The following is a 20,257-nucleotide window of genomic DNA, read 5'->3' as shown; positions in this document are numbered from 1 at the left end:
GAGAACAGAATGTGTACAAGTGCTTAACACAGTGCCTGGCACATAAGTGCTCAAAACATGTCAGCTGCCCTTGTTGAGTTCCACGGACCTCCCTGCCCCATTCATTAACACATCTCTGTATTTAGGGGCACCTAGTGGGAAAGTCTTCAATTAAGGGTCTTACCACACTACTGGGATGACCAAAAATGGAAAGCAAGGACAGGCCAAGGGATGAAACATTACAGGAGCAAAATGGGAAAAGAGGATCCTTTTCAATTAGCTGCTGCCACTTATCTCTTCCCCTAGAAGAGAATCTGCTGCTGCCTTGGCTTCTTCATCTGTACAATGGGATGCAGCCATCACAGCTGCCTGCGAGGCTGTAGTGAGATCCTAGACATAGAGCACTGTGTAAACTCAACAGCACAATGCACCTGAGTTACTGCTTAACAGCATGGGTTCTGGACAACCTAAGGTGAGTGACCTTAGACAAGTTAACACCTCCCAGCCTCAGTCTCCTGTAAAATAGGAGCAATTAGAATATGTATCCCGGGGAATTATAGTGAGGAATAAGTGAAATAGTATAGAGTATTTGGGGCCTAGAACATCAGAAGAGCCCAACTATTTAGAGTTATTATTATGATTACTAACCTATTCATTGGACTCCTCACCCCCAGGGGTCAAGTGAAAGCCTGATGTAGCGACACCAACACTAGCCCAGGAACTGGGCTCTGTAACCAGCTGGGTGACCTTGGGCAAGTCGCTGCCCCTCTCCAAACTTTGGGTTTCCGTGACCACAAAATGAGAGCATTGGAAGAGAGGATCCCTGAACTCCTACCAGCTCTTCCACTCTGATGTTAAGGTCGCCGGAACAAAGGCCACCCGCTCCCCAGCCTGGCCCCGAGGAGCCACAACACAAAATCGCTGCTGCTCAACTCCCTGTGTAGTGCCACAGGAGGAGCGCCCAGGTCTCCATCCCGGAGAAACGTGTCCACATTCCGCCGCCACCCCTCGCTTCACCAGCAACTTGCTTCTGCAGCCCCTCGCTGCCCAAAGTTTCCCCAAGCACCAGGAGACCCGGCCATAGCTCAACCGCGGGAAGACCAGGGGTGGGAGCGCGGAGCCCGAGGGCTGGGTCCCAGGAATCCCAAAGCTGCCCCGCGGCCAGGCGGGAAGTGACAGGTGCGACACGGGACCGCGGGCGACGCGTGTAGGCGCGCGGGGGAGGCCGCCTCCGCTGGGCCCCCGCGACGCCTCCGGCTCCGCGCTCCGGCCCCACGACTCGCTCCGCTTTCGGACACGAGGCGCCTGGAGCGGATCCCACGGCCTGCGGAGCGGCCGGGCGAGGGCTCAAACCCGCAGCGCGGGGACGGGGACGGGTAGGGCACCGCCGGGGCGACCGCGTGTGCCGGTTCTTCCCGCGCGAGCCGGGGCGGCCGGGGGGTGGGCGCACGCGCACCCGCGCGCGCCGCCGTAACCCCTTCCTACCCGCGCGCCCCCGCACTCCCACCCACCCAGCCGCCCCTCACCGTCAATGTCCCCCAGGGTCAGCTCGTCACCCAGCTCCGTGAGCGTTTCCATGGTCTCCAGACCGCCCAGTTCGCCGCTCTCGTCCATCGCCCAGCTCGGCGCGGAGGCCCCCCTGCCGTCCCGCTCAAGGAGACGTGGGGGCGGTGCTGCCGCCACCGCCCATGACACCCGACAGCTCCTGCCCGGTACCGCCTCACCGGCTGGTGCCAGCCGCCGCCATGTTTGCGCCGCGCGGGAGGGGCGGGGCGGGATTCCCCCGCCCCCACCCGCGCCCTCGGCGGCCCCGCCCCCAGGCCGCGCGCCCCCTTGTTTGTTGTCAATGGGACCAGGCTCGTCGAGGCCAATCGGCGCGCGAAGTGGCGCGTGGGGTGATGGCGCGTCATCGATCAGCAGCTCAGATTTGCATAGCGAAGTCCCTCCCCTCGCGGCCTCGTAGCGGCGGCGACGAGAGCCCTCCGGATCCTCAGCCCAACCTCCTTCTCCTGGTTTAAAGGAGCCGCTCCCTTTTCCGTTACGTCTGCTCCGCAAGCTACTCCATCCACCGGCCGGGGGTTGCAGGGTTAATAGGCTCCACCCCCGCCCACTGGCCGCCTCCGGAGCAAGTTGTAAGCACATTACATCATCTTCCCAGCTGCGCCCCCGCCTGCCCGCCTGGGAGAGCCGGCAGAATCAAATCTGCTCCCCCAATACTGGGGCCCGGAGGAGTCGCCTTCCTCCCAAGCCTCTTACAAAGGCGGAAACAGAGGCCCGGCGTGGACCGCGAACTGCCCAAGTGCAGAGCGCATTTTACAACCTCCGCGCCTTTGCACCTGCCGCGACCACGCTCTTGCTCCAAAGGTTCTCACCCCGGAGCCTCAAAACCGCCTGCAGACTTTCAAAATGATGCCAGTGCCCGGGCCACCGCAAGCCTCCTGAGGTGGGGCCCGGGCATGAGCGTTTTGACAAAGTTCCGCAGGGATTCTGACGCGCAGCCCACCCACGGATTCTCACTCTTTAAGCACCTCATTGCCCCATGTTGCAGCTGGTCACGATGTAAACAAACTGCTAGGAATTTATTCTAAGGAATAAAAATACGAGAACTTAAAGAAGTGCACAAGAATGTGTTGCAAGACGTTCATCACAAAGTCCCCTATAACTGGGAAAAATTGGGAAGCCCAATATGCAACTGGATGAATAAATTCTATCCACACGATGGAGTACCATAGCATCGTTAAATATTACGTACATAAATGTATATCTATTGACAAAGACTTTCACAATATATTGTTAAAAGTGAAAGTACGTTTCCTGCCAGTCTGTGAGAGGCAGATGTTTCCCTGTTAACGGTGCACAGGCTGTGTGGAGGCAGATACGAAAGCACTTATGCAGTGTGACCTGGGGCTGGTTAAATAATTGTTCTAAGCCTCAGTTTTGTCATCTCTAAAACGGGGGCAAGGGAATAGTGCCCCCTCATAGTTGTGAAGATTAAATGAGATCATTTGCACATTCGACAGTATTTATTAAACATCTCTGGCAGGCAAAAAGACAGTTCCTGCCCTCTGAGAGCTTCCAGTCTAATGAAGAAAACAGACATTAAACAAAAATAAAAATAAGTAATAGATAATGGTACAAATGATCAAGGGAAAGGAATGGGTGTGATGAAACTGTAACAAGGAACCTGACTTGGGATGTCAGGAAAGAACTCTGAGTTTAAGATAAAATCTAAAGTTATGAGGAGAGAACCGCATCTGGCATAGCCAGGGGAATAGACAACATGGACAAAGGCCCTGAGGCAAGATGATCTACTGCCAGCAAGCACTTGGCATAAAGCCTGGCATATAGTAAGTGCACATACAGATAGCTACTGTATTGAAAAAACAGGGATCTATGTGCTCACACGAAGGGCAAACAGGATGGAAGGCCCAACAGCTGAGTGTTAGTCACGATCATGGGAGTGGTGGGATTTAGGATGAACTGGTATTTCAGTATTGTCTAAATTACTTTTTATAATGAACATGTATGTGTAACATAAGAAATCAAGTGTCTTATTTTTTGGAAAAAAAAAAAGACAAGAATGTTCTCTTCATTGCTTACATGCAGGAGAGTTGGTGTAGGCTATACCAATCTCACCCTGAAACAAAAAACCAAACCCTGCTGCCGTTTTCTGGACCAGGCACTGAGCTGGACAGTACCATCTTCAACTGCGCCTCAGTGGTTCTCACAGGGTCCCCACCCTGTAGGGTAAGTGACTGCTAGCCTACCATATGACTCACTTTGGTCCAGTGCCCTCCCATCCCAGAGCCTCCGTTGCCAACTGCAGAGGGCTGCCTGAGCACCAGGAGGTCAGGTAAGTGGGCACAGTGCCTCCCACTCTGCAGCTGTTCCCATGGCTTCCACCTGGACCTGTCCCAGAGGCTGTGGTGCCTAGTAAAGTGGCTTGAGGGGGCACAAATGAAGGCTCAGTAGAAACTGCGGAAAAAAGATGGCTGCACTAGACCCAGCCTCAGCAAAAACACGGACATTCTCCCTTTGACCCTGGATCTCACCTAACTGAACATCTCTTCCAGTTAGCACTTGCCCTGGCCAGGAAGACAACAGAGGCTGGCTCTCAGGGGTGGAGCAGCCTTAGACATGTCAGGACCTCGGTTCTTCATTTGAAAACCATTACGTCCGGAACGTCCACCACAGACTGGGTACTGACTACAGGTCACAGAAGAGAACTTTGCACGTTTTTTCATTTGCTACCTTTCACGCCTCCCCTTTTAGGCCTCTGCTCACAGTGCCTGTCTCCTTCTCCCTCCTCCCACAATCTTTTAGGATTCAGTTCAGGTGTCACTTCCTCCAGAATTAAGCAAGAGCATGTACCCCACTGTTCAACACAGAGGTGAGGCTCAGAGGTGGGAAATAACAAGTCAGATTTTGGATAAGCTAAAACATAAGGACTGAGGGTTATCATCAGATGGCAACAGGGCAGGTACCATCAGCTTTGGGGTCTTAGAGGATGCAGCTGCCAAGAACAAAAGAGCAGAGAGGACAGACTAAGCTGAAAAAAACTCTTCATTTAAGGGGCAGGTGAAGAAGGAGGAATCAGGAAGAGACAGAACAGACTCAGACTGAGGGTAGAGAACGAAGACAACAAGTGGCCCAAAAGCCTGGGAGGATCATCTCCAGAAGAAGGAGCTGTCAACAGCATCTCTCTGAGGGCAGTGATTGGGGACAGCAGAAGATGTGAGGCTGGGATAAGGAGGGAAAAGGGCTGAGGACCAGGGAGATTTTGCCCCAGGGGACATCTGGCAATGTCTGGAGACATTTTTTGTTGTCCTGAGAGATTCCACTGGCCTTAGTGGATAGGGGCCAAGAATGTTGCTAAATATCCTACAACACACAGGACAGCCCTCCTCACAAACACAACAAAGAATTATCTGGCCCCAAATGTAAACAGTGCCACTGTTGAGAAACCCTGCGTTAGAGGATATTGGGGAGCTCCCAGACTCTCCAGGGATGCCTCAAGTTGGGCCTGGAAGCTCAGCAGAAAGAAACAACATCCAAGAGCACTCTGAAAACACCACTGAAGACATCACTGTTGGCCACCATTGAGCACCACTGGTGCGGCTCTGGCCACCAGAATGTCCCCACTGCTGCCCCTGGTACCTGTGGCCCCTGCCTCCCACCAGCACAACTTCCACACAGGCTGGTGCATCTGGTTGGTGGCACTTCAGTCACAGAACTAAATCCTAGCTGCAAGGAGGCTGGACAAAGAAGTGCCCTCAGGCCTTTATAGCTCCTGGTGGGGAGGTGGGCAGGTTGTGCCTGCAGTAAGACTCAAGGTGGAGTTCTGCGAACAAGTGATCACAACAGTCAACAATGGCAGCAAAGGGAAGGAGAGTGGGGAAAGCAGAATGGTTCTGTTTGTTTGTTTGAAGGTGTCAGATGAGAAAACTTGGGCCCATCTGAGGGCAGAGAGGAAGGAATTGACCAAGATGGAGAGAGGCTGAAGGTGGTGAAGGAAGAGCCCAGGAGGATGAAGGTGCCAGATGGGGCAGAGGTGAAGACAGGTAAGACTGGGCCCCTCTCTTTGGCTGCGCATACAGTGGGTACCCAACAAGTCTATGGGACAAACAAAGAACCACCTGTCACTGACAAGTCCAGCCCCAGCCTCAGAGAAACAGTTTAGGGCTGGGCAGAGAGTTCAGACATTATCAAATTCATTTTGCCAGTGAAGCCACAAAACAGGGAAGGGGTGGCCAGGGTCACTCAGCAAGTCTGATGGGCTGAGACAAGCAAGACTCAGGTCTCCCTTGGGCTTTGTCAGTTGCGGGGGGCTAGGGATTCTGGGGATGGGCGTGTGTCTATCTCCTCTGAAGAGGCAGACCCTGGCTTGGCAAGGTCAAAGAGGCCGGGCTAGATTTCCCACCAGAGCCCCTCCCTCCTCTGCCTGGGAGGGGCACAACTGAATGGCAGCTGCTCACTCAAGGTCTAACTCCTTCTGAAGCTTCCCTGCCCTATGGCCACTGGTCTCTGCTTGCACAACTCCTGAGACAGGGAGCTTGCTGTCTGACCAATCCAGGTCGGGGCAGCCCTGCCATTACAGGAGGATTACAGCACATCCCCCTGCAGAGCTGCAGCCTGTCCCCCAACAGCCCCTACCCACAGGCTAAGGGTCTCCCAGCGTTGTCAGAGAAGACAGGTTGACTCTTCCCTGTGCCTGCTCAATGACTATCCCCAGATATCTGAAGACAGAGATCATGTTGCTCTGAGGTCATCTTGAGCTAAACACCCTCCCACGACACTTCTGATCCTTTCCCAATACTGATCCTTCATCAAGGACAGTGATAAGAAAGGAAGAGGAGGCCTGAGCCAAGTCCCTGCTTTGCTGCCCAGCTAGGGCCAGGGGCTCCTCCTGATAGGGCAGGAACATCCTCTAAGGTGGTCTCTACATCTCTCAGGGTCCATGGTCGTCCCACCCAGACCCTTTGTCACCTGTCCTGTGGAGGGGTGCACAGATCCCTGGGGCCCAAACCAGCCTCAGTTAGCGCAGAGGGTTGGCTGGCTTTTATTATGTCTCTGCCGAGGCCGGGGGCTGAGACCTGTGCCTGGTGGCTTAGTGACACAGTGGGGCCAGCAGCCAGCTGACCAGCATTCCTAACCCATGGGGAGGGTCCAGCCCAGGATCCCTCCTGCCTCCCCCAGTATCTCCACAGGGTTAGGTTTGCAGCGTAGCATCCTCTAAAGGCCCTCTCGACGCCTCCTCCAGGGAAGCCCCTGGGATGAAATCCAGCCCTCTGCGACCCAGTCCTTTCAGCGGGAGCTCAGAGCCGGCTGCAGGGGGCCAAGTAAATGTGGCCTCCCCTCTCACAGGGACCGGCTCTCACCACCAGTCGATGTCACTGCATCCTGGCCATGCTGCCTCCTCCTCTTCCTCTTGACTGGCCTCCTTCTGACCCCTTGAACCCTGGACTGCTCCAGGCCTATAACTCAGACTGGGATCGAGAGATTCGTGGGCCTTTTCGGATCTCTTTCCGCTTCTCCTCTTTCTTTCGGCGTTTCTCTTCTTCCTTCAGGGCCTTCTGGAATGGGTCGGTGCTGGAAATGAACTAAGGGGAAGAACAGAGCAGTCCGATTTAGTTTGCGAGCAGCAAACAGTATGCTCTGGGCTAAGCCACTTGGGGCTGGGGGGACAGGAAGGTTACTTAGACATAGGCCCTGCCCTCAGGGAGCCCACAGACATGGAGACAGTTAAATGAGCTTGGGAAAAACTGCTGAGTGGGTCTTGAAGCTTGTGAGCAAACAGGGTGAGGGAAGAGAAGGACATTTCAGGGAGAGGGACAGGTGCTGAGTGAACCTGCAGGGGGCATCTGAGAAACAATAAACAGACTCCTCCCAGGGTGAGGGGGCAGAGTCCCCAAGCCAACCACAGGTCCCTGGAGCCCTGGCTGTCACACCCTCAAGCAGCAGGGGAGGGAAGCCAGGTGAGAGTAAGGGACAGCAGGTGTCTTGCTGCTTGCAAACAAGTTGCAGTGTCTAGGCAAGGGAGTGCACAGGAAGCAGGTAGATCAGAGGTCAAACTGGCAGACCCTGAAAAAGAGGTGGTAAGAAGAGGAGAAGACAATGGTGCCCAGGACATTGATTCTATAGTGGATGGATGGCGGTGCCAATAAGGAGGCGGAACACGGCGGGAGCCGGGGTGGGAGGAGGATGAGGACTTCAGTTGGGGCATTCTTCAAGTGCAATCCCCAGACCCTTTGTTCTTCTCCCTCGGCTCTCTCCAGACTGGCTCATCTAAACCTATGGCTTCTGTTACGCCTGTATGGTCAGTTAGACCCCAAATCTACACTTCCATATCTAAAGGCCTGACACGTCCACTAGGATGTCCCAAATGTGCCCCAAACCTGGCATGGCTCCATCTCCCCTAATCTCAGTCCTCCTCCAGCAACCATCCTCATGAACAGTGGTGCCCCAGACCCTAGTCTAGGCGAGTAAGGCAGAAACTGAGAGCCCTCACCCCAGCCCTCTCCCTCCACACTGAGTCCATTGCCAAGCCTGGCTCACTTTAAGCCCTAAGTATCTCTCAAACCCATCTACTACTCTCTGTCTCTCCTATTGCTACTCCCATCACCATCTCCACCTCTTCCCCAATGACTGGGAGCCTCCCAAGGTCTCTCCACACTCACTTTGGTCCTTCTCAAGCCATTCTCCTCACTGCAGTTAGATCTTTTCAAAATGCAAATCTGATCATGTCACACCCTTGCTTAAACCTTTCCACACTCTCCATTACTGGGGATAAAGTTCCACACGGCTGTATCTGCGGGTCCACCCTACCCTGCCCACCTTCTGTTCCTCCCTCACACTCCCCACCTTTTGGTTCTTGGATTCCCTGTGCACTCTCACTTCCAGGCCTCTGCACATGCTGTGAGCCCAGGCCCAGAATGCTCTTTCCAGCCCCCGCCCCCTTTGCCACATTAGCTCCAGCTCAACTGTCACTGCCCTGGGGGACCTGCCCTGACTCCTGGGTGGGGTGGGGACTGCCTCCTTCTCAGTGCTTCTCCCTTGTGACCACCTGCTTCGTGCCTGTTGTCCCCACTGGATGGCACACTTCATGACAAGAGGATGGTGTCAGGTGTTGCTCACTGTGCCACGAGCCCCTAATGCAGGGCCTGCCTGGCTTATATAGCACTCAGCATGTATTTTTTAAATGAATGTGTCATGTTAGAATATGAAATACAATAGTACCCAAAACTCAGGTAATTATGATGTAAAATATGCCCATTTTATCTGTCCTTTGGGGAAATTTGACAAATGTTTGATCAATGTAGACATTAAAAACAAACTAGGAGCTCCACCTTGTAGAGTAATCTACCTACCATGTTAGATTGAACCATGAGCCTGGAAGATTGGGTGAAACCAAGGTGTGGTCCAGAGAGGATACGATGTGCTCAAGTCACACAGCAAGTGGGAGGCCCAACTGGGACTAGCCCGAAGGCCTCCCACCTCCCTGCCCAGTGCTTCCCCTACTACGCTCTACCTCCTACCCCTACAAGTTAATTGTGATCCCTTTGGGAGGGGTGAGGAGCTGGGAGACCCCTCAGGCCACAGAGGACCCCACACCCTCTGGCTCTGGCTTGGGAAAAGCAAGTCCAGAGATCCTGGCTCCCCGAGTCCTAACTGGCTCAGCCTCATCAGGGGAAACCAAACCTAGTTCAGTTAGAAGAGAAACACTGCCTATCCCTTTCCCAGATCCCTTCCTCACTAGGCCTAGCTAAGGCCTACTTTAAGTTCCTGATGCTAACCTCAAGCAGGCCCTTTGTGCTGCCTGGCAATCCAGGACATTGCCCTGGTCAGCCCGCTCTCCTAGGCACACCTTCTTTTAGAGCCTCCTCACTAGCAGACCATGCCCTTACTTCCGATTTCACAGAGAATGGAAGCACTCAGGAGACAACTTCCTCAAGCTCCCACCGCCACACTCACCAACCCATTTGCTTCTGTGTCCACAGCCTTCCAGGCAAGGCTGACCCTTCCCCTTGGTACCAGATCTCTTTTCCTTCCTCACTTCCTTAGGGATGAGGCTCCAGCAACTCTCCTACCGCTGCACCATCACAGTCCTTCCTCCCTCATGGGTCTCTCCTATCTGACTAAAATTTCTCCTGGAACCCACACTCTCCACCAGCTATTCTCCCATTGGTCTGCTCCTCTTGGGAAAAAAAAAAAACTCTCCAAAAGGTTGGTCTGTACTTGCTGCTTCCACTCCCTTACCCCTCACTTTCTTGAAATCCAATCTTTTGTCCCCACCACTCCACCAAAATAGCTTTTGTTAAGATCTCTAATGGCCTGTCTCCATGTTGCTAAACCCGGCAGCCAATTCTCAGGCGTCATCTTCCTTGACTTCCAGCAGTGTTTGACAGGCCAATCGCTCCCTCCTTCCTGTAACTTTCTTCACGTGGCCTCTGGGAAACAACTCTCTCTTGGGTTTGCTACTATCCTACTGACTGTTCCTTCTCAGGATTCTTTGCTAGTTCTTCCTCACTCTCCTACCTCTAACTACAGTACGTACGTTCCAGGCCTCAGTCCTCAGACCACTGCTTTATCTGCCCTGACCCCAACCCTCCCCAAGTGATGGGACATGATCTGCTCCAGTGGTATCAATATCCTCTTCGTAAGCATGACTCTCACATTTGTAGCTCCAGTTTCAACCTCTTCTCTGAAATTTAGAGTCACATATTCAACTGCCTCCTTGACATCTTCATTCAGATATTCACCAGGTCCAGAAACAAAGTTTTGATCCCCAATTCAGGCCTCAACCTGGTCCCACCAGAGTCTGCCCATTTTAGGAAATGGCAGCCCCATTCTTCCACATGCTCAGACCAAAAATCTGAGTCATCAGTGCATCTCTCTCACTCCACATCTGCTTCCTTAGCAAATCTTATTGGTTCTACCTTCAGAACAGAACCAGAATCTCACTATTCCTCACCAGCCCCACTGTTATCACCCTGGTTCAAGTCATCATTAATTCCTAAATGGACAAGCATAGCAGCCTCCTCCCCAGTGTCCTTGTTTCCACCATGATCCCCCAAACTATTCTCCACACAGCAACAGGCTGATCCTTTAAAGGGGTCAGTCAGAGCTCATCACCCTGCTCTCCATGTCTTGGATTAAATGCCAAAGCTCCTGAGAAGACCTCCAAGGGTCTTGTGATCTGGTCTACAACTCTGACCTCATCTTCTCACACTCCCCACCTCTCCAAATATGCTTCCAACTCAGGGTCTTTGCACTTGCCGCTCCATTAGCCTGGAATGTTCTTCCCCCAGATACACAGCTGGCTCCCTCACTTCTTTCAGGTCTTTTCAGTCAGAACTTCAGTGCCCAGTCAGGTGAAACAGCAACCATACCCCCACCTTGTCCATGGAATTCCTTAACCACATCCCCCTACTTTTTTCTCCTTAGCCCTTGTCACCACCTACCATACTATATATTTTTAATTGACCATCTGTCTCCTCCAACTAAAGTGCCACTCCCAGGAGACAGGGCTAGTATGCTTCTCTAGTGGCTAGGATTCAGTTAGATGCTCACTAAATGCTGAATGAATGAATCTCCTATGCCTCTGAGCCTTTGTGCAAGCTAGTCCATCTGCCTGGAAGGTCTTCCCTGAGCTGGTCCACCCAGCAACTCTTATTTATCCCAGAGCCTCCATCGCCTACCTGCTGAGGCTGAGTCAGGCTCCCTCTCAGGGGTCCCAAGGCTCATCATGCTTCCTTCATCCACTGATACAGTGATCACACTGGATAGGGACTGTGTTTCCCTGCAGCCTTCCCCAACAGACTGAGCATCTGAAGAGCAGGGAGAGGGCTAGCTCCTTCTGGACAGGGACAGTGGGCAGCACACCACCTGATACGAGTTGGCTTACTGATGGGTACATAAGTAGGAGAGGACTCCCAAAACACTCACCAGCATGGAGGGAGCGCATGAGGGGAGACGAGCAAACCTGGGCTGCTGCTGGTGGACAGGTCCACATTGGATACCAAAACGTGAGTAAATTCTTTGGACAGTCCACAGCCAATGAGAAGTCAGGAAAGTATGTTGCTGCTATGGTTATATCCAAGCACAACACATATTGATGAAGCTAAACTAAATGTATCCTGGCACCCATCCTCTCTGTGGCCCATGTTCTCCCTCTCCTCCTGTATGAGGCATTCATGACCTGCAGGGCAAGGAGACCCAGCATCACAGCAATAAAGCATCTCCATGGACGCCCCTTCACTGGGAAAGGTGATCTGCCATGGCCTTGAGCCTCCCTGCATGTTCTTGCTGAGTGCACCAAGAACCCAGCCCTGACTGTTCTTACCCAGGCCATTTATCAGGGTTGTGATTGCAGCAAGCAACTTTGGGGCATGTGTCATCTCAGTTTTACATGAAGGGGTGGCAGCTACCCTAGTGGGGAAAACCATATCCTCCACTCTGCTGCCTGAAGCAAAGCCACTGACTCAACAGGGCCCATGATTCAGAGGTTCCTCTAAATACTCAGGCTTGGTACACTGATTGTTCACCTAAATTAAGAGCTAATGGTGCTGTGCAGAAAAAGAGTTAACGTAGCCAATGTGACTGCTATCCTTGAAATGCCTGCTTCCAAGGTCGGCCCTTGGCTGATATCTGAGAACTTGGATTTTCGAAGGGTTCCCACCACACTAATGGATAAGAGTGGCTCACTGTGCCTAAGCTATTTGTGTAAACAATGTGGTTTATCCTAAACACCTGCTTTCCTTCTGGGAGTCTGGAATTTTGGTATGCATGAAGCAGAGGGTACCCACATGACCAGCTCCCAATAAAAATCCTGGGCACTGAGTCTTTAATTGGCTTCCCTGATAAGACAACTATTCACACGTGTTGCCACAACTTGTTACTGGGGGAACTGTGTCCTGTGTTACTCCACTGAGCGGACTCCTGGAAGCTTTACCTGGTTTCCCTCAGACTTCGTCCCAGGTGCCTTTCCCCGTGCTGATTTTACTTTGTATGCTTTTGCTGTAATAAATCACAGCTGTGAGAACAACTCCATTGAGTCCTGTGAATCATCAAACTTGTGGTGGTTTTGGGAACCCTCGACACAGGTGTCTGGGCAGCAACAGCCATCTAGCCCCAGTGACAACACTGGAAGGCTAACTGTCATAAAGGCCAGTCAGACAATGATCTTGACAAATGCACAGTCCTGGTCACTCATTTAGATGCCCAGAGTAAGGCCCATTCTCCGATGAGACTGACCAGGATCAAAATGCTGACCAAGCCTACACTGCCCAGTTGACTGGCATTGCCACCTAAATGCATCATTGTATCAGATGTGGCAACACACCTGCCACCATGGACTGGCACAAAGCAGAAGATTCTGTTTTTCTGGTTTGACCACCTAGAGTCCCTGGCTGGAATAGTAGGGCCCATGTGGGCCAAGATGGAAGATATAATGTATCTCCGAAAATTTTGTAAAAATGCCCTTGTCTCATTCACATCTGACCCTTCTGGACAAAAGGTCTAGGTGAAAGTAAGGGATGATTGGAGAAAAAGTGAAATTATAGGTCCTGGGATATAACACATGGATTTTGTAGCAATAATCCTGGCATCTGGAGAGGGGACGCCTTAGATCCCAGGAGGTGTGGGGAACAATTAATCCTCTTTGTCCCTTAGATCCAGCACCACCACTTGGCAAAACAATCTTAGGGTCTGCCCAAGCCAAGTGGCAGCTGCAGCTGACAATCTGACCAGCTGTTGGGTGTGTCATTCTCAACCACATGATAGGAAAACTCACATGGACACAGTCAGTACTTAACTATTCTGCTGTGCCTGATGCCATCAAAGGCAGCTCCTGAAGTGACCCTGTGCAGACACACAGGCCAGTGCAACCTTGTTTCAATTTGACAGATACAAATCCATCTGCTTCTCCTGAAGCCTGAGCATCCTTAGGTTATGCCATGCAGGGCAACTGAGGCTGCAATTCTGCAGTGACACTGCCCTCGGGGCTCAGTCAAATAATGTAATGGTGACCCAAATCAAGTGTAACATGTGGGAGACCGTGGGCCATAGAATGTCTCTCCACTGGGGATGAGGGTTGCTTTGGGTCCATCCAGTGACCCCTGTAATTACTGACATCAAAGATCAGCAGATCAGTCTAAACTCTTGTGTAGGTGGTAATGGATAATAGATTGGCCTTAGACCACATTCTGATTGTCTAATATAAGACCAACTGGTCCCCCCAGGACTTATCATAGCTGGCTGAGTCCAGGACCCTGGAACATATGGTTGAGATCAATACTGCAGGGTGGCCTCGTCCTGCTCGAGTTCTGTTGATGGCAGCCTTGATCAAATGCAGTATGAGACAAATTGAACAAATTTGGTCCTAGCCTCTACCAGTTGGATTAATCAGACTGAATAGCATGTCCATGTGGAAATTTGAGTTAAGCCAAAACATGAAGGCCTGAGGGGTAGACCGTGGGGGAGGCAATCTGCCACGGCCCTGAGCGTCCTTACAAGTTCTTGCTGGGTACACCAAGAATGCAAAGCCCTGACTACTCTGTACATGGGCCATTTCTCCAAGTTGTATTTACAGAGAGCAACCTTAAAGGAGGAGGTGATGTCTGCCCCCAAAGAGCAGGTTTGCTTCTGCTCACTGTAAAGGCAGTGAATTTCCCAAGCTCAGTGTGTTCCTTGGCTTAATGCAAACACACTGGATGCAGAGCATCTGCCTGGGCCCCTCTGTGTCACCCCTGTGGGACTTGGGGAGCAAGGGGAACCCACATGATCAGGCCAACAGTCTAGATACTGCTTTCGCTGTAATAAACTCTGACGTCTCCAACCTGTCAGCATCTGTGAAACAGTAGCAAGCTAGCTTGTTAGCCCACAAGCAGGGTAAAATCCTAGACCCCCCATAGACCCTGACGCCCCTCCTTAAACCAGGGGAGAGCCTGTGACTTGAGTCCAGTCCTCCAGCCCTTCCTTCTTGCCCCTCTGGCCCTGCGCTGCCACCTCTGATCCCCTCCTCCCTGCTACTCTATGTGTCCCTATCTGTCATCCTACCCTGCAGCCTCCAGCCCTCAGAGCACACCTCAGCCACCCAGGACAAGAGCATGTGCCGGAATGGGGGACAGAAGCTCAGCTGGGTGCTCAGAGATTCAAGGGCAGAGGAGAATGGCTTGACCTCCCCTGGCTTCCTTGACATTCGCCTGATATGTGGTGTCTATCATGCACTGGGACAGGTATGTGCACAGTCTATGACTGCCCTCATAGTTGGGGTCCACAACCCGTGAACAGACAGGGAGCCTGAGGTTAAGACAGTGGCAGCAGCTTGTCCAAAAGCACCAGTGAGTGAGTGATGGTTCCTGGACCCAGACCCAGGCAGGTCTGACTCCAAGTCCAAAGCCCTCATACTCCACCCTAGGTGCCCCAGCCCCTGCAGGACCTGACCTCCCATGGCCCAATAGAGACAGAGCAAACACAGCCACAGGCCCCCAAAGCTCACCTCCGTGCGGTCTACTTTAAATGGGTTCTGGAAGTCAGAGTCTTTCTCGCTGATCCCCAGCTCCTGGGCCATCTGCAGATGAGGAAAAGCTAGTCATCTTCTGCCTTCTCCCTCTTGCTCCCTGCAGGCCACTCCCTCCATGTTGGGACCCAGGCCCACTGGTTAGGCAAATGTGAGCCAGGTGACAAACCCAGGTCAGCACAGAACCCCTTGAGATGGCACCTCAAGGTGCCCTGAGGGTCATCACAGAAAAGGTAACCAAGGGCTGACATTCAGGCCCAACTGAAGGCAGATGTGCAGCTCACAGTGCACCACAAGACACAGGGCTCCCGGACCTCTTCTGCCGTAGTCCTTACCAGGGTGAGGATGGGCGAGTGGGGCCCCTGGTCAAAGACGCCTGACTGGTTGCAGAAGCTGATGCCCCAGCGGATGAGGAGGTTCCAGTTGGAGTTGCGGTCAAAGTAGTGGTGCACGATCCTTGGGAAGCGCAGCACCACATCGCCGAAGAAGGCCGTGTTCTCCACCACTTGGGAGAAAGCTGGCGAGAGGACTCTGATGAGTGGCCAGGGCAGATGCCCTTCTATTGCCCTCCTGGCCAGCCCCATGGAACCCTCCGGAAAACTGAGGCAAGCCCACTAATCAGAGAAGGGAACAGTGCCTGCTGCCCATAGGCTGCTGACCATATGTGCACTGCACGCTGAGGGCTATATGTCCACCAGATCACCAACTCCTCAAAACCACCTTTAGAGGGAGATGTGGCTGCTGTTCCCATTTTACACATGGGAAACTGAGGCTCAGATGCTAATGAGCGGCAAATCTGAGCTGCAAACCCAGACCATGCTCTTTCCCCTGCATCTCAAGGCTTAGGAGACTCCTTTGCTTTGGGGACCAGAGAAGTGGATATCATTTTGCACATGAACGCATATGCATCACATGAGGCTTTGCTGGGCCTAACCTCCCCAACTTGGTATCCAGATGTCCAGAGTTGGGCCCTGGTGTTAACACAAGTACAGTGTCTATGAGGGATCAGGTGTTAGGATGACCAGGGAACATGTCTGGGTTTTTTGTTGTGTTTTTTAAAATGCTCTTCCAACTTTATTTTATTTTAAATGCTTCTTAAGTTTTTATTTTGAAATAATTTTAGACTTACATAATACACCACAAAATTCCTTCACTTGGCTTCCTCTAATGTTACCATCTTGCATAACCACCGTACAACTATCTAAACTAGGAAATTAACATCAATTCAAGACTATTAACTAACCCATAGACTTTATTTGAATTTCATCAATTTTCCCACTAATATCCTTCCTCTGGCCAACAGGTCAGTTTAGACTGAGTTTAGTGTCCATTATGGTGGCAGGTCCCCCCCAACCCAAGCTAGCATGAAGAATAACTATATACCCAGCCCTAGGGGTGGCCCCTGTTCAAGTGACCCCTGCAGATAAGGCCCAGGCAGCCCTCACTAGCACTGGCCAGGCAACACACAGAGATAAGCAAACTCCTCCAAAGAGATGCCAGGTTGGGTCTGAGACAGGTGGGGCAGAGACCTCTGGGCTTCAAAACAATCTTGAACCTCAAAGAACTCAGAAGTTATCTTGGTTTACACGTAAGAGCCAGGGCAAACCACTTGTCCTCTTTCATCTGGAAAATGGAGGTAATAGTGCCTTCCTCAGAGTTACGGTGGAAATTAGAGATGATATTTGTAAAGTGCCCACCATTCAATATGTAAAGGCTGCTTCCATCCTCTCTCAGACAGCGTAATCTCAGAAATTTTATTGTTAGAACATAACCAGTTAACAGGGGGGAAATTAACACTGGAGAGAAATTCTTGGAAGGGGGGATGAAAGGGCACAGACTATTCTTTTATCTGATTTGTCTACGTGTGTCCCACCTTGTCTCAAAAAGGATTTAAGGGGATTGGGGCTTTTACAATAGTAGTAAAGAGCACTGATAACTGACCCACTGGCCAGTCACCGCAACAGGCCTCAATTTTTTCTCCTGTGAACGGGAACAATCCTTATCTTCTCTACCAGAAGGATCAGGGTGGTGGAGAAGGCAATGATCCTGGAATAGAAGTGCGTAGAGGCTCCTCTCTGGCTCCCCTGCCCCCAGCACAGGACAGCACAAGGGAGTACATCTGCATCAGGGACAAAGAAACTAGCTCTGAAGTGCCCATCCACCCATGGGGACCACTTGGAAGGTGCCACAAGAGGGTACTTCCAGAGAGAAAAAAAGAGTGACAAGAACAGGAGGGAAGAAGCAGCTAGTGAAGATCAAGGTGGTGGGAGGAGAGGGCGAGATTGGGAAAACCATACCATCCTTCAGTTTCTCGTCCTGGGGGAAGGGCCCATCAGGGACCACGTCTGCAGCAATGAGCACTGTCCGGGAGTCCTCCAGCACCTGAGGGAACCCCACCTGGGCTGAGTGGCTTTGCAGAGGCCTTCACAGACTAGCCCCAGCTCCATTTACTTAAACCCTACTTCCAATCTTTTGTGCATGCAGCTCCCCCCTCACTGAACACCATCCCCTTAGGGAACTCCTACTCATCCATCAGTGCCCAGATCAAAGACTAGGCCTGCCATGAGCTGCCCCCTGCTGTACACACCTTAAAGAGCCCCTTGAGCATGACATCAAGGATCTTGTACTGCTGGTGGACATCATTCAGCTGTGCCAGGTTTTTCAGCGCCAACAGCTGCTCCCGTCGCTTCACCTCAAACATCTTCTTGTCTGAGCAGCACTAAGTTAAGGAGCTGCCACTGATACTCCTGCCTCGATAATCTAGTGGTCCAGATCCAGAGGGCCCATTCTTAATCAGTGAGTATCTGCAAGGACCATAGATGCCCATGGCTGAGACCCCCCACACCCCCAGACCAGAACAAACGGTCTGAGGAGCTTACGAATCCTGCAATGTATCATTTGTCCATTTCACAGAGGATTCCACACCAACAGCCTCAGGATCTGGCTCCCATCCTCCTCTCCCATGGTTTTCCCACCATCTCTCACAACTACCCACTGTTCCCACAACTTCTGTTCCTATGCTCACACTGTACACTCTGCCTGGGATACCCCTCACCCTTCTCCATGAGTTTCTATTCTTTCAAGAGCTAGTTTAAAACCCATAGAACAGTATTTCTCCCTGACCCCTCCCATCTTCCACTGGAGTGCTGATCACAGAGTACAACGTGAGGCCTGTCAACACCTCAAAGCCAGGGACTAATCCTGACTAAACTTTGTGTCCCCAAGGCCTAACCCAGAATAGGTGGCCCAGTATGCCAGGGCCTGCATCTCCTCCCAGGGTCTCATCCACAAAGTGTAAGGCACATGTATAATCCTCAGAGCCCTCATGGCTCTGAGAGATATGTCTTGCTCTCTCCATTTAATATATGGGGAAACTGAGGATTAGAAGAAATTGACTTAGTGAAACATCTGGTTAGAGCACCTTACCTTTCCTTCCCTGTTCCCATCAGCTGAGTCTGCTCCATCCCTGGAATCTCCCAAGGGGTAATGGGTACAGAGAGACCTCATCTATATACCTCTCAGAAACAGCTCATTAATCCCACCTCCAACCCCAAAGGATACAGATCTCCAGGCTCGGGTTCAGGGAGGTCCTCAGGGTGCCTGTGACTCCTGTCCCAGAGAGAAGCAGGACAAAGAGGAAGGCCAGGAACTGAAGAAGATCCATATCCAAGACCCTGGAGCTATGGGGGGAACCCAGAGAAAGGAGGTAAGACCGAGAGCTTGGTGCTATGTAAAATAAAGAATGAGGTGAACAGCAAGGAGGGAGGGAGTACTGGGTGAGGCATTGTGCCTGGGGAAGGAGGGGCTGGTCAATATCATTCCCTCTCAAGACCCCCATCCTGGCCTAGCAGGACCATATCTGGTCAAGGAGGCCCAAGCAGTCAGAGGGGACGTAAAACTTCTGGGGTTTCCCTCCTTCTTTGACTCTGTCATAAGAGAGAAAGAAAGGATTCAGGGCAGGAAGGGAGGCAGGGCAGCCTTGGAGTAAGAGGGCTGCTACTCACTCACTTTGGAGCTACAGGCACCACAAGCAACACCTGCTCCTATTCAGGCAACATTCTCCAATTATTTATTGAGTACCTGCCATGCTCTAGGCACTGTTCTAGAGCTGGGAATATAGCAGTGAATAAGACAAACAAAACACCCTGCATTCGTGGTACTCATGTCCCTAGTAGGGGTAAGATAGAACTAATAAACACGTAAAACAAACACAGAAACAAGAGAGGGAGTCAGTGGGGTGCAATATTAAATACAGTGGTCAGAGGAGGCCTCACACTCAGATAACAGCTGTCCAATTTTACCAATGTGGAAACCAAGGCACAGAAAAGTGAGGTTGACTGCCCAGTCACTCCGCTATTCCCAGGCTAAACTAAGTCTAAAGAGCATAGGCTATCTGAGAGCCGGCCACTCTTCTACCAGGACACCTGCCCTAGGAGAAAACTGCTGTTATTGGCAGTGAAATCCCAAAGAGGTCATGCAGAGAACCGCCCGCACCCCATGCAGATGAGACAGCCGAAGCCTAGAGAATGAGTAGTCCAAATTTACCCAGGATCCCCTATCGTCCAATGTCAGATTCAGATGAAGCAGACCCGGGCTAGGGTAGATTTTGGGGCCAAGGGCATATCAGATATAATGAGTGAAGCGAGGAAGAAGTGGAAAAAGAAAGCCACAAAAGCCTACGACGTGGGGCGGATCCTGCTTTCTCTATTATTTCTCCCCCTTATCCCGCCTCTCAATCCTGCTCCGCGCCCCGTGAGTCCCCAGAACTCAGAGTGTGACTCTGAACCCATTCTGCAGGAGTAACGTGATGGCGGGCACTGAGCCCGCTACCCGGGCTGGCGGACCCGGGTTGCTGCCCAGAGCCTCTGGGGCTCCCGGAGGAGAGAACAAGTCTTTCCAATGAAAGGAGTCCGGGGCCGCGAATCTCACCCTCAACCCCCTGCAGCCGGCTGGGGAGGGGAGGCGAGAGGGGAGAAAGTCCGGGGGTCGCTCAGTCCCCACCCCCAGCTCCCACTGGGAGCCGGCCCCCCCGACGTCCCCGTCCCCACATACCAGGCCGGGCGGTGCGGGAAGGGGCGAGCGAGCGGGTGAGGAGGCCGTCAGCATGCAGCTCGGCTGGAGGGTCAGCGGGTAGACCAGCAAAGGCGCGCAACCCAAAAGTACCGGCAAGCAGCAGCTCAAGGAACGCCGAGCGCCGCCCCGCCCCCTGCCCCGCCCCCGGCCAATGAGCACTGGCCGCGACAGGCGCTCCGCTGGCCT

The 20,257-nt window shown here is 52.3% G+C and overlaps 2 protein-coding genes across 5 annotated transcripts in view; both read right to left on the bottom strand.

Moving 5' to 3' along the window:
• The window catches only part of SREBF2 (sterol regulatory element binding transcription factor 2), a 58,661-nt gene extending 56,792 nt beyond the window's left edge, over window positions 1–1,869 (bottom strand). Inside the window, exon 1 of one of the 4 annotated variants that reach the window (XM_070599590.1) lies at window positions 1,506–1,869. In XM_070599590.1, the coding sequence (XP_070455691.1) occupies window positions 1,506–1,593 (88 nt within the window). In that variant the 5' untranslated portion in view covers window positions 1,594–1,869. The remainder of the gene's footprint in view (window positions 1–1,505) is intronic. The other 3 variants (XM_070599591.1, XM_070599592.1, XM_070599593.1) reach the window with 3 other exon arrangements.
• A 1,114-nt stretch (window positions 1,870–2,983) lies between these two features.
• CCDC134 (coiled-coil domain containing 134) lies at window positions 2,984–20,235 on the bottom strand. Its single transcript, XM_070599598.1, has 7 exons — window positions 20,051–20,235; window positions 18,560–18,678; window positions 17,586–17,707; window positions 17,296–17,380; window positions 15,334–15,515; window positions 14,978–15,049; window positions 2,984–7,079 (listed from the first exon to the last, which is right to left on the bottom strand). Exons 2-7 carry the CDS (start codon window positions 18,660–18,662, stop codon window positions 6,954–6,956), a joined length of 690 nt encoding a protein of 229 aa, XP_070455699.1. The 5' UTR covers window positions 18,663–18,678; window positions 20,051–20,235; the 3' UTR covers window positions 2,984–6,953.
• Window positions 20,236–20,257: the final 22 nt, after the last annotated feature.

Source organism: Equus przewalskii, chromosome 29, assembly GCF_037783145.1.
Source record: "Equus przewalskii isolate Varuska chromosome 29, EquPr2, whole genome shotgun sequence".
Taxonomy (NCBI): Eukaryota; Metazoa; Chordata; class Mammalia; order Perissodactyla; family Equidae; genus Equus; species Equus przewalskii.
The sequence above is the reverse complement of the archived record's forward strand: the minus strand, read 5'-3'. Positions and strand labels throughout refer to the sequence as shown.